The following is a 19005-nucleotide window of genomic DNA, read 5'->3' as shown; positions in this document are numbered from 1 at the left end:
TAGTGCGATATTTCTCAGCCAAGATGCAGATACAGCTTGGCAAGGATGCTCCTCCTTCGACGTAGTCATTTCTTCTGACTCCTGAAAACTGATACTGTTTTTTGGCTTTTTATATCTGAATATGTATTTTTTAAATGAAAATTCAAGCAAATTGTTAAACACTGAAGTTTCTGGCTTTGTAAGAAAATTGGGAACTCATTTTTGAACTAATAACATACATCTGTGTATTTTTTACTTTCAGTGCTTTGATTCTTGAAGCCACATATTTTGTTTCTATGGATACAGGCCAGACTTGTATAAAGCAAATATAGTTCAACCAAAGCCCTGAAGAGTCTCAGCAACACTTTGTATATTCCAAGTCTTTACAACAAAGTCTAATACACTGTTTGTTCTATCTTCTTGTTTCTTTTCTATGTCACATGAAATAAACATGGGGAGCCTTCTGTATACTATTATCTCATTTAAAAGAAAAAAACTCCATTACTGTTCTCACCAGAGTGCACAACTTTATGTGTCCAATTGCTCGACACTTTCTTAACCTGGTTGCATTCCCCTGCAGACTTGGACTTTAACTATCTATAAATTTGAATGGACCTAAATGCTACTTCCAGATAGAACAACTATTTACTTTTACTGTACTTAAATTACATACATTTAGGCTACTAATTTGTAGGAAATTTTTGGTCTTCAAGTGCTTCCTGAGCTTCTGGTTGCCTGCCACTTTAATTCTGTATCCTTCCCAAGTTAATTTATTGAAACTAGATGAGAAATAGTGCTTCATATTACCAAAAGGTGTACAGATGGTACTTTTGTATTTGTATTACATGTTGTGAGTGAATTGTGAGTAGCATGTGATTTGGTTTGTTGGAAGAATTCCCCCTAGTGGTTTCTGGAAGTTGATACTAGGAGGATTATTCAGAATTATTTCGGAGGTCATTGGCTGATTGCTGAAATAATCCATTGAAGAGTTTGTTACTGCTGGTAGGGCCATAATGTAACTCCCTCAATTATTATGGCCAGCTGCAATTTCCTAATTTCTTTCAGTAACAATTTTTGTACAACTGAAATGGGTTTAATCATAAAAAATAATGCTCATCTGCCATCTGTGAATGATCAGATTTAAAATAATTGAATATGGCTTTTCAGATTATTGTAGAAGCTGAGCAGAACCATTTTTGTGCCTCCATTGGTGAATGCAAATAAGATTTCATTGAAATTTGAAAGAACTTAAGCATTACTATTGTTGGCTTAAAACAACTTTTAGAACCACCTTGAAGAATCGTAAGCGGTAATGAGCAGCAAACTAATTGGTTTCTTTATGGGAAATGGTCACTTTTATATATGGGGTTGGCTTCCAAGATATCAGATTGGTCAAACTTCATTTCTTGTGAAAACTTGTGCAGGAAATGTTTCAAACCTTTACACAATTATTTTGCACCGATTGGGCACAGATAGAAGAAACTCTTCAAAGTTTGGACTGTAATTCCTGATTTCTCAATCTTGTATACTGTGCCTCACAGGCTCACTTCAACTGTTGGAACAAGCAAAAAAAGACATACAATGGATTCCAGTTAATTGGGCCGCTGCTTATTTAAGACACTATGCCACTTAAATGGGACAGAGACTGATGCCAAGCAATTTCTAACTAGCATCAGTGGTGTGTACTTGTGTGGCCTTTTAGCCCTACACAGTACTTTGAGTGAACATTTTTAAAAATAGCATCAGTTGTATATGTGTGTAATATGTTATCCATTTGGGCCGACAGTACCATTCAAAAAGCAAACTTTTTTAAAAGTTTGATGTCAAACAAAAATTCATGCCCTCGCCAAGATGCAGGAAGGCAATGAAGTCAGATTATTATCCATTATCTGCACTTGGTGTCTATGCTGTCCCATTTAAGTGGCATAGTGTCTTAAATAAGCAGCTGCCCAATTAACCGATGGCCCAATTAACTGGAATCCATTGCATATCTTTTTTTTTGCTTGATCCAGCAGTTGAAGTGAGCCTGTGAGGCACAGTAGAGAAGATTGAGAAATCAGGAATTAAGATATTTATAGTCAATCAGAAGAACATGGCAGTGTACACTGGAAAAATTCCTTCATTGATAACTATTAAGAACTAATACACATTTTTATATTACTGTATTAGTGTTCTAATTTGTTCTGCATTTCATTTAAATACACAATTTGTTACTCATTTAAACAGTAGCTTGTCTTTTTTATAGCTTTTAAAATATTTTCACAAACTTCGACTAATTGGAGCAACTGCTTAATTGGGCCAAAATGTACTGGTCCCAATGTGTCCCAATAAACTGAAGTCCACTGTACTCCTCGATTTGTATTGGAAAAAGGCAGTTATTTCCACACACATATGCTGTCAGCAGAATTGCTGCATTCTACAAGAATCTGGAAATGCATGCTTGCAGTTTATGTTTCAAGATTTTACTTTTGTAGAATTTTCATTTGCATAATTACTTTCTTTAGAATAGAGTTTTGAACTAGTAGTCGTATATTGCTGAGTTTCCTCAATAATATGTGATCTCCCACACTTGACTTAAACTTTTTTGATGATATTATCAGCAGCATGGCTAACATTGATATAATTAATGAAATTAAATAGAATCTTGAATTGCAGCCTGATAATTTTTGGAATTAAGTGTATATTTAATAAAGAGAATTTTATGCAGTGTAGTACATCTTAATACAAATGTATGATGATAGCTGATAGATATACAGGTAATATAGTGAAACTTTGTTGCTGAAATGTCAAACTTGAATATAACTCATATATAGCTTTGTATTTTGGGCCGTGACAAGTATATTTAATACTAAAGGTGAATGAACTATTCTGTGACTAGCATATGCAACATAATAGAAATCACTAAAAGACTAATTTAACTTTTTCTTCAGTTCTATTTACAGGACACTAAAAGTAGTAATGGTACGTTTATTAATAGTCAAAGATTAAGTCGAGGATCAGAGGAAAGCCCACCATGTGAACTCCTGTCGGGGGACATCATTCAGTTTGGTGTAGATGTGACTGAAAATACTAGGAAAGGTAAGGGTACAAATCCGATATTTTTGCACATCTGCCCAATAAATTTATATCCCCACACAAAATAGGTTTTCTAGAGCTACTTTCACATTATGTGCTGCTTATTGCAAATGTTATTCTGCTTTACTGTGGTTTATAGGTGCCTGTTTTTGTTTCAAGTTGCAATAGTTCTTGTTACTGGTATTTTCTGCCTCATTACACCACCATTCTGTATATTTCTAAATACATTATTCTTGATTTTTAACTGGATAATTAGTATATACTATATACTATGTTGGCTGTCTCACTTTTCACTTTTATAGACATTACAGAAGAAACCAGAGCTATAAATGAGTATTCTGTGATTATGCTTGAATGACGGTCTTTGGATGTGATCAATTATATAGATGCAGAACTGCTCTGAGATCATGGACTAGTTACCTGATAATCTAAAAGTACTCTGTGTAGTTTGGTTATGCATAAAAGTAAAGACACTACATTTTCTTTGTTACTGTTGTTAACTCCTTTTGGATAAAATGCCAGTGTTTCTGGTACATCACCAATGGAAAGAACTTAATAGTGTCTTTAGTCCCAGTCACATAGATCATACTGTACCAGAGCACTGCAGTCTTAACCTGTCAGATTTAACATTAGTTGGAAACTTGTGGCTGAAGGTTAAAAAGAAATCCTAAAATATGCAATGAAACATTGAAGTTATAACTCATTGATGTTTTATTAAATCCTAAGATTAATTATAATTTTGGTTGTTATTTGTGGCTAGGGAAAAAAGATTTCTTGTTCTATGCATTTCCTAACAAGAATAACTGATAAAAATTGATTGTTTTAACCTTGTTTGTACAGCAGCAAATTGGGATTTAAAGCTAAAGTGTTTTCTATTATTAATAGCCCATTGGCAATCAACAACTGTTTAGAACTACTATTTCTGGATGTCCTAACGTTTTAATCTAGATACTACAAAATCCCTGAGTATCAAAAGGCCGAAAAAAAAAGTAAACTTCGGATGTGTAAGAATCTTTCTTTTTCAATCTTTTTATTAATTTCAAAATACAGAGACAAAACATAGCCATAATACAAATAGTAGGAGATATATTGTTACACTTAAAAAAAGTAATTGCAAAACCAAGTAGTGGAAATTAACAAAGCTCCCAAACATGTAGAACTAACCACAGATAATACAAAGCAAAAAAAAACTGGAAAAAAAATATGAAAAAGAAAAAAAAACAAAACAAAAAAAAACCCTATCCCCAAAGAAAAACAAAATTGATCAACTAAACTAAAAGACTTGGGCAAAACTAACAACTTAAAAATGGAAAAGAAGAAAACCTTAGTGTCGACGACTCCAATCCCCTCCAACAACAGTACAGAGAGATAAAACAAGTTTGGAAATGATCAAATTACATCAAATGAAAATGCTGAATGAATGGCCTCCAAGTTTTTTCAAACTTAATGGAAGGGTCATAAACTGCACTTCTAATTTTCTCCAAATTCAAACACACCATAGTTTGTGAAAACCAATGAAATACAGTAGGAGGGTTGATCTCTTTCCAATTCAACAAAATGGACCTTCTAACTATTCAAGTAAGTAAGTAAGTAAGAGATGTGTAAGAATCTAATTGGGAAAATTGATTGCTAAAACTCATAGTCAAATTAGCCATTGCTTTATTTGTACAATACTTTGGTAACCACCCCCCACCCCCCAAGACTTTAGAAACCTAATCAGTCAAAGTTGTAAACGTCAGAAATTAAAATATTATGAATGAGTTTTCAGGAGATGTCAAAGAAACAAAGGGAGGTAAAGAAGTTAAGGAATGATCTTGCCAACTGACTATTCAATCATCTGTACTGGGATGGAAGAAGAGAGGATGTTTGCCAGTTTAGGTTGGCTGACTCGGAGACGAGGGTTGTCGGGAGGTGAAGTGGAGATGGGAGTGGGGATGCTTAAGTCATATGATAGTTGAAGTCTTTTAGAGCTGGTGGAGGTACTGGGGTGGACTGAGGCCATAAAATGTAAGCATGTGACTTTAAAACTTAGTTGTTAAGAATCAGCATAGGTTAGTGATTCTGAATTAGAGAAAACAAAACCAGCTGACAAGGGCAGAAAAAGAACTCCTAGGTGCTCATCGTTATTATGGTGTGTAGCCTTATTATCATCCAAGTCTTTGAAGAGTCTGTTCATAGTGCTGCTTAAAATCTTAACTGCATGATAGTCTATCCTGCTGTATATGGAGGATCATATTTAAACACTTTTAAAGGTCCCATCAAAGCTTTTTTTTAAATGCTCTTTTTTCAGTTTGGGAGGCTACCGTGATATCTCTGATATAATTCACATTGGATGAAGTTGTCTAGTTGCTGTTGTACATTTTGTAGATCAATGTGCTGTTGTTGGAAGAAGTTAATATTAATAATGACATATGTAGTGTAAGTGAGGAGAGCTATTTTGTCCTAGATGGTCTCAGGTTATTAGAATGTTATTGAACCTGTGTTTAACTATATAAGTGAAGAGTGTTCTATCATGTTATCCACTTATTGCAGTATATCCAGATTCTGACCTGGTCTTGTAGTTGCATTATTTATGTATCTTGTCCTGTTAAGTTATCGTGGTCAGTGGTAACCCCTGGTTTATTAATGGTGAGGATTTGGTAATGATTATACCACTGATCTCAGTCATCAAGTGTAAATGTTGGATGGTCACTTGATTATGGTCATTTGTGGAACCCATTTTTTACTTGCCACATTTTAGCCCATCCTTAGGGCTTGCTGTGTGCAGTCTTATGTTCCTTCATTTTCTGAGGAGTTGTGTATAGAATTGGAGATGAATTGTACAGTCAGTAATGATTCCACTTGTAGAAGTGGTATCTGAAGGGCACTTTCAACAGTGTTCTGGGGCTGGTTATTGCCCCCCAACAAGAACAACAATATTCTTTTGTGTTAATAATATCTCTGCCAAACCAAAAAAATAATGCTGATTATCCTTCAAGTTAACAGTACAAATCTCTTTGAGTAATGACACTTTAATTGTTCGTTAACTTTTTTTAATGTGCTTTCTTTATTTTCTTCCACTACTCAGTCAGGTCATGAGTTCCAGACGTCCTCTACTGTTTGGATACAAAAGATTATTTCTCAATTCCCTTTTAATGCCTTGTCATAATATCTTAAAACTACATCCCCACTCTGAAAGATCATCAAACTGAAAAATTAACTCTGCTTTTTTTTAAATATAAAAAGTTGTTTTACATGCTGAGTATTCTCAGTATATTCTGTTTTCATTGGCCATTATAACTTTGCCATTTTAACTTAATTTTCATTGATAAGTTACAAGAACAGTGACATGAGTGACCCTCTGCATTGACTGCAGTTAACAGCAGGATGAACAACCATGAGAGAAAGGTAGTGTGTCTGTACAATAAGTTGCAAATAGACACAAAATACACTTCAGAACTATGTTTGCCGTAATACTGAGGCCACCTGTGTAGTCTTCCCTGTTGCATACTAGGTCTATGCTTTCAGTCTGCCTGGTAGAACTTAAGTTTGTTGGTATCTTAAGATTTCCTGCAGGGGCACATTAGGAAAGGCTGGCACGATAGTGTAGCAGTTAGCCTAACGCTGTTACAGCGCCAGTGATCCAGATGCATTTCTGCCATTATGTAGTCTACATGGGTTTCCTCCAGATGCTCTGGTTTCCTCCTACATTCTAAAGACATTTGGGTTAATTGATTAATTGGTCCCATGAGTTGTAATTGGGCAGAGGCTCATTGGGTTGGAAGGACATGTTACAGTGCTTTATCTCTAAACAAAAATAAACTAAAATTTGAAGTGTTTCACTAATGATTTTTAACTGTGCTTCATTGCACCATTTCCTTAACATCCATTATTCAGATTGAACTAGAGTAATGACTTTGCATCTGATTCAGTGTAAGTTGATCTAGAAGCTCCTTTTCTGTGCATCATTTAAACAATTTGTTCCAAATGGCAGTCACTATTCTGTATGTTTCTGTGCATCCATCACTTTGGACTTTACAACCTCTTGTCTCCGGTGTTCACCTGCGTATGTTATGCTTTGAATTCGTGAACAAGTGAATTTTAAATCCTTGATCTTTCTGCAAGTTAGTTTATGAATCTTGACCTAATTTCAAATCATCCAACTAACTTTTTAAAGTCCCCCTATCCTTACATTCTCAGGAATACCCTGTGGTTCTCCAATTAGGTCATCTGCAAATTCCCTCTGTTAAAAATACTATACCAACTCAGTCCTTTTATTTCAAATCGTTCATAAAACCCATTTTTTAGCCAACATTTTAGTCTCATTTGATAACATCCATCTGATTTCAGCAACATGTCACCTTCAAGCTATAAAGTACGTGGGGTAGATTTTTTTTTGTTGTCCTTCAATTTTTCCTCTTCACCCCACCCCTTGCTCAAAATCTAGCTGCTTTGCTGTCATGACAGGAAGGGGAAAAAATGACAAGTCTTTGTAGCTAATGCAATAGAGTGAAGAGGAAACTGGTGTTACTTAATTTCAAAATTGTGTTAACTGCAAATGTCTGGACAAGGAAAAAGCAACTTCATTGTCAATTTTATGAAGCTGCAATATCAAAGAAATTTTTTAACTAGACTATTTCATGCTCTCAGATTTTACCTTATACATTCAGTTTGATGTACTGTATTGAATATTTTAATGTTTGTTTACAGTTACACATGGGTGCATAGTATCTACTGTCAAGTTGTTTATGCCAGATGGTATGGAAGGCCGGCGACGATCTGAGTAAGTATACTTACAGCTATATGTGACAATGTACATTACCACAAGTTACTACATTTTACAACATCTGCACTGTTTAAGCTTTCATTATTTATCACTTAAACTGAAAGGAAAGAGCAAACAGAATAGATTAAGTGCATTTGCACCTATTGTTTTAACAGAAATGTTTTTTAGCTTTTATATTACTTCTACCTTTTCTGGTGTCTGAAGTATTTTGCTGTCTGCTTTTTTTTCTTGAAATAATGTTTATGATAACTAATGCTAATATTTATATATGTTTAACTTCTAAGTATGTTGTTGACTATCCAAAGCAATGTTATTTAATGGCATATGCTTCCTGTTTTTGGGGAAGTAATACATTTGAACATTCTCTGCAAATAGTTGCCTCCAAATCCGAGTGATGATTCTTTTTTAATTGAAGAAATGGGGGAAAGAAATACTTAATTTTTTTTGAGGAAATTGTATTTAGTAATATAAAACCATATGTAAAATTAATAGATTAAGAGCTAGTTGTCAGCGTTGATGTTGCATCATCATAATTGTTTAATGTTCTATTTTCAATCATTTGTTTTTATAAATGTGAGGTAAAAAACAAGTTTCTAATAGGGTAGGTCAACTTAAGTTTCAGATGATTAAATTGCTGAGACTCAACATTTAATTAAGTATCCCGTTTTTATAATTTAAATGAGTAAATGTGTATTTATTTGATGTTTACATCTAGCTAGGTGATTCAACCAGTTAAAATGCTCTTCACAGTAATACGTAGACATTTGTTAGAGCCTTTGACAGACCAAATCTCCTCAAACTCTTAATGAAATATAGCCACCAGTGCGCCGCCTTTTAATAGTATCAATATGTTCAGCTTAGGATAGGTCTTCACAGATGTTAACACCCAGGAACTGCTCACCATTTACACTGCTGACCCCTCGATGAGGATTGGTATGTGTTCCCTCAGCTTCCCCTTCCTGAAGTATCGTAGGAAAGGCAGATAAGTTTAGGGCATGGATCAACACTTGGAAATATGATATTGTAGCCATTAGTGAGACTTGGTTGCAGGAGGGGCAGGACTGGGAGGTCAATATTCTGGGCTCCATTGTTTTAGATGTGACAGAACAGGAGGAATTAAAGGAGGAAGGGTGGCATTACTAGCCAAGGAAGTGTTCAGTCAGGACAGACTGGAGAACTCATCTCGTGATTCATTATGGATGGAACCGTTTAATAGGAAAGGTATGACCACGTTAATGGGGCTATATTACAGACCACCCAACAGTCCGAGAGATTTAGAGGAACAAATTTATAGAGAGATCGCAGACTGTTGCGAGAAGCATAAGGTTGTTATAGAAGGTGATTTTTAACTTTCCACATATTGACTGGGACTCCCATACTGTAATAGGACTAGATGAGATGTAGTTTGTGAAATGTGTTCAAAAGTTTTCTTAATCAGTACATAGAAGTCCCAAAGAGAGAGTGTGTGATAATTGATCTGCTATTTGAGAATGATATAGGGCAGGTGAAAGAAGTTACTGTAGGTGAACACTTTGCAGCTAGTGATCACAGTGCCATTAGTTTCAAAATAATTATGCAAAAAATAGGTCTGGTCCACAGGTTGAGGTTCTAAATTGGGCTTAGAAGGCCAATTTTGATGGTATAAGGAAGGTTTAGACAAGTGTGGATTGGGACAGGCTTTTCTCTGACAAAGTTGTATTTGGTAAGTGTGAGGCCTTCAAAAGTGAACTTTTGAGAGTAGAAAGCTTGTTTGTGCCTGTCAGAATGAAAGGTAGCGAAATCAGGTGTTAGGAGCCTTGATTTTCAAGAGATATTGAGGCTGTGGTTACAAAACAAAAAGGAGAGGTATTGCAGGTATAGGCAGATAGGAACAAATGAGGTGCTTAGATCTAAGCAATTAGGTCTAAGAAATATAAGAAAACACTCGAAAAAAATCAGGAGGGCTAAAAAGTGGCATGAGGTTGCCTTGGCAGACAAGGTGAAGGAGAATCCTAAGGGGTTCTACAGATAAGTTAAGAACAAAACATTGCAAGGAACAAATTGGTCCTCTGAAATATCAGAATGGTAATCCAGGTGTGGAGCCAAAAGAGATGGAGGAGATCTTGAATGGATTTTTTACACCGTATTTACTCAGGATACGGACGTAGACCCTATAGAAGAAAGGCAAAACAGCATCAATTTCATTGACACTATACAAATTACAGAAGAGGAGGTGCTTGCTGTCTTGAGGCAAATTAGGGTGGATAAATCCCCATGGCCTGACAGGTGTTCCCTTGGACCCTTTGGGAGGCAAGTGCAGAAATTGCTGGGGCCCTAGCAGATATTTAAATCATCCTTAGCAACAGGTGAGGTGAGGGATAGCCAATGTTGTTCCACTGATTAAGAAAGACTGTATAAATAAAAGTATAGGCTGATGAGCCTAACATCAGTAGTGGGAAAGGTATTGGAAGGTATTTTAAGGGACTGGATACAGTATATGAGTATTTTAATAGACATTACTAAGAATAGTCAGCATGGCTTTGTGTGTGGTAGAGCATGCTTTTCAAGGAGGCTACCAGGAAAGTGGATGAAGGCAAGGCAGTGGATGTTGTCTACATGGGCAAGGCATTTGACAAGGTCCTGCATGGGAGGTTGGTCATGAAGGTTTAGTTGTTCAGCATTCAAAATGAGGGAGTGAATTTGATTAGACATTGGCTTTGTGGGAGAAGCCAGAGAGTGGTGATAGAGGGATGCCTGTCTGACTAGAGGCCTTTGACTAGTGGTGTGCCACAGGGAACAGTGCTGGTCTGTTGTTGCCATTTATATCAATGATCTAGATGATAATGTGGTTAAATGGATCAGTAAATTTGCAGATGACACCAAGATCAGGAGCATATTGGACAGCAAAGAAGATTGTCATGGCGTGCCGCAGGACCTGGCCCAGATGGAAAAATAGGCTGAAAAATAGCAGATGGAATTTAATGCCTGTTTCTGTACTGTACTTTTCTATGACTCTTAGTCCACAATCAATTCCATGGTTTTATTAACAGTGAGTCCAAGGTTGTTTTTGAAACACCACTCACCATTCACACTGTCTCACTCCTGAATGCCTCCTTGTCACCATCTGAGACTCTGCTGATAACAATTATGTCATCAACAAATTTATAGATGGCATTCATGCTGTGCTTAGCCACACAGACATGGGTATACAGAGAGTAAAGCAGCAGGCCATGCATGCATCCGTGATGTATGCTGGTGTGAGGAGGAGAAGATGCTATTTCCAATCCTCACTGACTGTGATTTCCCGATGAGGAAGTCAAGGATCTAGTTGCAGAGGAAGATACAGAGGCCCAGGTTTTGAAGTTTGTTGCTAGGACAGAGGGAATGATGGTATTGAGCGCTGAGCTGTCGTCAATAAACAGCAGCCTGACATAGGTATTGCTGTTGCCTAGGTGATCCAAGGCCGAATGGAGAGCAGGTGAGATTGCATCCACTGTCAACTTTTGTGATGGTAGGCAAATTGCAGTGAGTCCAGGCCATTCCTTAGGTAGGAGTTAATTCTAGTGAAAGCACTTAATCAGAGTAGTTGTGAATGCGATAGTGCTTTAGTTGTTGAGACAGGTTACCCTGCTCTTGTATGATTGCTGCTTTTTTGAAGCGAGTGGGAGCCTCTGACTACAGCAGTGAGAGATTTAAGATGTCCCTTGAACACTCCAGCCAGTTAATTGGTACAGATTTTCAGTGCCCTACCAGGTATATCACTGGGGCCTGGCACCTTTGGAGGTTCACCCTTTTTGAAAGATGCTATGATATTGGCTTCTGAGATAGTTATCATAGGATCTCCAGATGTTTCAGAGATTTGCACCGGTGTAGTTTTTGTCTCCCTTTCAAACAGTACATAAAAAGCATTGAGTTCACCTAGGACTGAAGCATCACAGCCATTCATATGACTAAGTTTTGCCTTGTAGAAGTAATGGTCTGCAAACCCTGCCAGTGCTGAAGTGCATCCGATCCATCTCTTAACTTCGGTAGAAATTGCTTTATCACTCTTAGGAAAGACTTCCATAGGTCATTCCTGTATATTTTTTGAGGCGTTCTGGATCACTGGTGTTGAATGCCACATCAGACCGCAAATCTCACTGCTCATTCATGGCTTCTTGTTTGGGTATGTCCATTATGTTCTCAGTGGCACATACTCATTCACATAGGTCTTGATGAAATTGGTCAAATCGATGAAATGAATAGGTCTTGACAACTGTGGCATATTAATTCAGATCCAAAAATAAATCCCTGAATATTGTCCAGTCCTTGGATTCAAAGCAGTCCTGTAAGCGCTTCTGCATCTTCCTTGACCGGACCTTCATGGTCCTTACCTCTGGTGCTGTGGTCCTCAATCTCTGCTGGGAGTAGAAGTACAGCAGGTGATCGTACTTGCTGAAGTGCAGGTGTGGATTGCCACGCTAAGTGTCCTTGATGATTGTATAACAGCCATCAGGAATGTATTGTGTTAAGCATGATAACCAGTCATTTTTATATGTCAGAGCTTCCTGACTCAGCTAAGAACTGAAGATAATATACTTAATTAGTTTAATCAGTTTTCTTCCATGTGCAATCGCAATTGTATTTGAAATTTCCACAGTATGTCAGCAATTGTATGTAACATTCGACTTTTGAACAGCTGTATATTATAACTGTGCCATTATGAACTTTAATGTAATTTCTACATTATAATTCAAGGTCCTTTGTGCTAGAAGTCTAAAATTCAATATTGAAATGGATGAAACAGATTAAGAGTATAAATTGAAAATTTTGTCTAAGCTTCTGATCAGCTTCACTTATAGTCTTTGACAGCTTCAGAATTGTTAGATGACTATTACCAATAATTTTGTTTCTGATTTAGAATACAATCTTTTCTTCACTTTCTATGTTTTTAGCCAAGTGAGGTAGCTCCTTAACTTCCTTGTTCTTGAACTTGATTTTAATGCTGAGTTTGTTTTTAAAACGTAAATAATGCAGATACTAGTGAGGGCTGATATCTGTGGAGACTGAGATATGGTGTATCAGATATGGTGTACAGATACAATGGTGTTTAAACAGGTGCAGGCATAGTGAAAGTGAGAGATAGTTATACTCTGTAACAGTTTAAAAAGGTGGTTCACACTAGCGCTAGTCAAGACCTGGTTGAAGGTCATAAAGAAACTTAATTAAAGAGACTGTAGTCAGCTCAACTTTGTGTCAAGCATTTGTTCATTTTTATGTGTCAGAATGCGAAATAGAGGATGGAGGAATAAGCGTTAGAGGCTAGCGGGTCTTGTGGACGAGGCAAGAAGCTTGGACCTGATGGTCCAAACTGAAGATACAGTTTTCATAATTTTATAAAATGTCAATTCAAAATAAATTTATTATCAGAGTACCTACTTTATATGTCACAGCATACTATACTGAGATGAATTTTCTTGCAGGTATTTACAGAAAAATAAAGAAATACAATATAAGTTATGAAAAAATATACATAAAGACTGACAAACATTAGATTCAGGCCATCATTAGACAGAAGAATTGTTTCTGCAGTTTGAAAAATGTTAACTCTCACATTCGTTCAGAAAGAAGTAGCAAATGTCAGTTTAAGCAACCCTTCCGGCCTGAAACGTCGACCGATCTTTTCCACAGATGCTGCCCGACCTGCTGAGTTCCTCCAGCGTGTTGTGAGTGTTGCTTTGACCCCAGCATCTGCAGATTATTTTCTGTTTAAATGTCAGTTTTAACTTCTGCACTATTCCCAAAAGAAGTTTAAATTTTTTTTTAACAGGTCTGAAGGTTGAGTAAGATTCTAAAACACTATTCCAGTTCTCCCAATATCCTGATCTCCTTTTTTTCCCTTTTTAGTTGTTCTATAAGAATAAAGATGTTCTCTTCTCTTTGTTCCTCTATGATATGCGGTTTTTAATAGAAGCCATTATGATCCTTTGCTAAATGCAATTCTGTTACTTATTGCTTTTGGGTTCAAATCCACTCAGACAAACCTATGCTGTAATGATTGCAAGGTAGTGAAGCTTTAAAGTATTTCTGGAAATAATCAAAATAATATGTATGATGCATGCAGATTTTAGTTTTTTGGACAGCATAATTCATTGTGAGAATAACAGTATTAATCAACCTTGTGCTTTTTAGCAAAAGGAATCTGCCATTTTGTTACTGTTTCTACTGTAAAGCAATGATATACACAGCAAAAAAAGTCTAATTGTACTTCTTTGAAGGATTTGTTGCAGGCCAACTTCAACTTGAGATGCACATTTGCAGGAATTGTTCAGTGATAATTACCTTTTCCTTCACCTCTTGATTTCAGGTGTATCCATTCTATACTCTTTGCTACCAAGGAGAAATAAAAGTCAATTTGGTATTGAAGATATTTTCACTTTTTTTATATCTTACATGGTGCATTTTGTCTCCTAGTGTTATCCAAGCTCCTCTCCCACTTCCTATTGAAAAGGTGAGTGGCTTGTTTATAGTTTAATTATTTATTTCTAAATGAAAGAAATGACTCAGCCTTTTCTTTGACATATAGGCATATACCGAATAGAGATATGAGTTTCAATATTAATAACATCAGTATTAAGTTAAAACATGTTATTAAGCCTGTCGTGGATTTAAGAATTTTCTTTCTGTTTTAAAAAAAATGTGAGCTGGTGTTATTAAATTGGATTCTTTTAATGCCAGTAGTTTGCTTAACATAAAATTATCTTAATATTTATTTTATTATGAACGTCTTAGAAAGAGTACTTCCTGAGAGCAGTTTTGCAATAAAATCACAGAAAATGTCTTTCTAGGGGAGTTACTTTCTGTCAAGTTCAGTTTTGAACAGACTGCTAATCTTATTCACACTTTATACTTCTCTGCATGGTCTGTAACTTCAATGACAGAATGGCCTGGATTTTCAGGAAGATTTTGGCCGTTCCCTGCATAACTGTTGACATTATCCCTTTATACGTTTTGGGAATTCTGCACGAACATGCAAGTCCTGAATTTTTTAGCTTGGTTTTTAGACTCTCCAGCATCAAAGCCGAAGGTTGCTATTGTTCCTCACCGTTTACCATGGGGAAATTTCAAACACGTGCATCTTATCTCGATTAACACAGGGACTGCTATTGATTTCAGGGACCAGAATATGTACTGTTTAATTTAGATCTATGTTTTATTTAAATGTTTAAAAGGTGATTCTGTTGCTTTAAGTATTAATATTTTTTTTAAAAGCTTGACTATAAATTCAGGGCTATTATTAACTATAGAAGCAAGCAAAGAAGCAATTTTCATATTTGAATGTTCTAGCAAGACAAAAAAAAAGTAAAGCAGTTCTAGGACATATAACCCTTCAAGTCTACTCTGCTGTTTATTAAAATCATGATGATCTTTAGCATTAGATTTGCATTCCTACCCTCTCTATATATGTCTGTATTCCCATGATGTCCAAAAATTTCCCGATGTCAGTCTTGAATGTGCTCAGCAGCTGAGTATTCACAACTGCAGGGTATACAATTGCAAATTACAAGCCTTATCTAAGAAATGTTTTCTCCACAGCCCTTCAACTTAAGTTTATGGCTTCTCATTTGGAGAGGATTCTTTGGGATAGGATTTATGAACATTTGGAAAGCTATAGATTTTTGGGAACAGTCAACATGGCTATGTGCAGAGCAAGTCAGGTCTTGATAAGTTGATAGTTTTAGAAGAACGTGATGAAATTCATCGATGCAGGTAGAGTCATGGATGTTGTTTACATGGATTGTAGTAAGACTTTTGACCGGGTCCCTCACAGTAGACCTATCCAGAAGATTAAGACGCAAGAGAACCACAATGAACGTTTGGAAGCTGTTTAGATTCAGAATTGTCTTACCCATATAAGATAAGGGGGTAATGGTTGATAACCCTTATTCTGGCTAGAGGTTTCTGACTCTTCCACAAGGTCTGTACTGGAACTTCTGCTGTTTGCGATACATCTAAGTGACTTGGATAAAAAAAGTTGTTGGGTGCATTAGTAAGTTTGTAGACAACACAGAGTGTTGGCTTTGTGGATATTGCAGAAGGATACAGCAGGGTCAGTTGCAGATACGAGAGGAGAAATGCAGATGGAGCTTAATCTGGCCAAGTGTGAGATATTACACTTCGGAAGTTAAAATGTAAAGGGGCAGTATACTGTTAATAGCAAAACCCCTAGCAGCATTGAGGGATGCACCAAGAGATCTTGGGGTCTAAGACCTTAGCTCTCTGAAGGGGACTGCATAGGTTGATAGGATGTTAAAGAAGGCAAATGGCATGTTTGCATTTACTGGTCAAGACATGGACTTCAAGAATCAGGAAGTTATGTATGTTGCAGCATTATAAAACTCTGGTTAGGTTCCATTTAGAGCATTGTGCTCTATTTTGTTTGCTTATTTTAGGAAGGCTGTGGAGACTTGGAGAGGATGCAGAAGGTGTTTACCAGGATGCTGCTTGGATTAAAGAGCATGTGCTATAAGGAGAGTTTGGTCAAACCTGGGTTCTTTTTATCTGCAGCAGTAGAGGCTCAGAGGCGACCTGATAGAGGTTGATAGGGTTGTGAAAGGCATGGATAGACGGTGGTGTCTGTTACCCAGGGTCAAAATGTCTAATACTGTAGGGCATTTGAGATGAGAAGGGGTAGGGAGAGGCGTGGGACAAGTTTTTTTTACATGGAGAATAGCGAGTGCCTGGAATGTATTGGAACAGTGTGGGTGGAGGCAAATATGATAGAGGTGTTTAAGAGGCTCTTAGATTGGCACATGAATTTGCAGAGAATAGAGAGAGAGGGACTTTGAGTAGGCAGAAAGGATTAGTTTAATTAGTTCAGCACAACATCACGAGTCAAAGAACCTGTTTCTGTGCCGTATGTTTTATGTTTTATTTCTGGACTACTGGCAGTGAAAGAATTCTGTCAAGTCTCTAATGATCTTGTTTCAATAAGATGGCTTATCATTCTTCTAAACTCCAGAGAATATGGGTCCATTTGATTCAGGCCCTCTTAGGATCTCAGTAATCATTTTAGTGAACTATTTCCTTGGATTTCCCTTGGGTAGATAGCCATTACTCGAGTTACCTTCTTGCTGGAACTGTTTAGATTTTATTCATAACTGAGTTGTTAGCATTTTCAACTCTTTTCTCAGAGAAGTAGTAGACTTGTGTCCTATTACAGAAACTTGAGCATAAAACCTAGTGCATGGTCTGAGATGGTGTTGTCCAGTACAGTTGTAAAACAATGATTAGGAAGTAAGAGTTATCATCTGGTCATGAGTTATCTCTCACTGAACATTGCTTAACTCATTACTGCTTTTTGTTAAAGTTTGTTTTGCACAAATTGTCTTTTAATTCCGGCATGACTCCTTTAAAAGTATTTCATCATGTCAAGAAGGAAGGTCAAGACCTTGATGCAAGATCTTACATTTCCACATGGGTTTACCTGCAATCACGGAGAGGATGCTCACATCAGCCATTGCTCTCTGGTTTGGTGCAGCATCCCCTCACAATGGATGAAAATTACAACAAACTATCAGCTCAGCAGAAAAAGTGATTGGCTGAAGTCTACCATTGCTTCGGGTATGTGTAAAGGACAAAGAAGTGGGCAGGAAATGTCATTGTGGACACAACCCACCCAGCCAACTCCCTTTTCCAAATGCTGTCTTCTGGAAAGCACGACTGGGCTATTAAAACAAAAACTTCACTCTGTCTTAAAAGTTTCTTCCCACAGGCAGTTTATCTAATCAAGTATTTAAGTTAGCCCCTTCACCACCCACCTGTTGTCTGTTACCTCAGTCTCTGCACTATACTGTAAATACTTTAAACCACTTCTTATAATGCTTCTTACATTGTAAATATATGCTGCTATTTATGCACAGTTTATTCCATATCTATACTTCAATCTCCAACTTTTTTTTATATAATTCTTTATTCTTTGTGATTGTTAACTGTTTATTGTTGCATGTCATGGCAGCAGACTACAGCAAATTCCTAATGCATGTAAATATGTATGGTAAATAAATTTGATCCTTAATCCTGATGCTCCAACCTCTCTGTAAATCCAGGTCAGTGAATCATTACAAAACAGAAAATGTTGTAAAAACTCAGCAAGGTCTGTAGCATTTGTGGAAAGAGAAACAGTCAATGCCAAGGCTCAATGACCTTTTGCAATTTCTGACTTGCTGAGTTTTTGACCATTTTCTATTTTGTTTCAGGTTTCCACCATCTGTATTTTCTGTTGATTTTCATCTAATACATCATTCCTTTCCTCCAATTGTTGGATCTGGATGTTAACTTCAAATCATTTGTGTACAAGGAGCCCAAGAATTTAGTAGTTCCTGAACTCAAAGGTGATGAAATTTAAAAAGGAAGCTGCATATGTCACAGTCCAATGTAAGAAAAGTTGACTTGTAAAAATAGATCGAGAGAAGTTAGGGATTAATAGAGCAGCAGGGTGTACATCAGTACAGTAATATTGTATTTTATACTCCAGATCATGGCACCTTATGCACCCACCATATCTTCTACCCACCATAATTCATGATGGATAATGTCAATATAAGTCAGTGATACCAAGGTTGTTTCACTAGTTTTACGAGCTAACTGCAATGTACAGCATCTGCTGCTATCCAAGAAACATTACCTATAAGTCCTAAAGTGCATGTAAAGCCACGATTCGGTTGTCTCCTGGTTTGCAGAAACAATAATTACAATTTGCGCATTCATGTCCATTGCATTTTTTCTTCAGAATACTTGCATTTATGTCATTGGGTAAATGATTTTTAGGAAGATTTTCTGTAAAAATGTGTTCTGGAAAACCCATTTTGTATGTCTCATCTCAGTGGAGAAGGTTAATTTTTAACTCTTAATTGCAGAGCAACCTGTTGCAGAGTGCGACTAATTGAATTCCTCTATTTGTCAAAATATGCATGATATCTAGATTGGCCTAATTGTATGCCAGGACAAGGCTATAAATGACTTAAGTGCTGAAGTACATTTTGCTTCAAACATTTGAGAAAAAGAAGTAATTAATATATTTTTGTAACATGTTGGGTGACCATTGCTTTAATACTTCGCGTCTTTTCAGGCATGGGTGTTTCTGAAGGGGCCTACCATTGAATGGACAGAACATGTTTTAATTTCCACTTGAATTAGGTTGAGCTACATGACTGAGAGTTTTCCCC

The 19005-nt window shown here is 36.6% G+C and overlaps 1 protein-coding gene across 17 annotated transcripts in view; it reads left to right on the top strand.

Annotated features, from left to right (window-relative positions):
• slmapa (sarcolemma associated protein a) overlaps positions 1-19005 on the top strand; it is a 198222-nt gene that overhangs the window by 61553 nt on the left and 117664 nt on the right. For all 17 annotated transcript variants that reach the window (XM_063068027.1, XM_063068026.1, XM_063068025.1 and 14 more), the window contains exons 2-4: positions 2910-3057; positions 7744-7816; positions 14252-14288. In XM_063068027.1, coding sequence (XP_062924097.1) covers positions 2910-3057; positions 7744-7816; positions 14252-14288 — 258 coding nt within the window. The remainder of the gene's footprint in view (positions 1-2909; positions 3058-7743; positions 7817-14251; positions 14289-19005) is intronic.

This window comes from Mobula hypostoma, chromosome 15 (genome assembly GCF_963921235.1).
Source record: "Mobula hypostoma chromosome 15, sMobHyp1.1, whole genome shotgun sequence".
Classification (NCBI taxonomy): domain Eukaryota; kingdom Metazoa; phylum Chordata; class Chondrichthyes; order Myliobatiformes; family Myliobatidae; genus Mobula; species Mobula hypostoma.
This window is presented reverse-complemented; position numbering and strand designations above follow the sequence as displayed.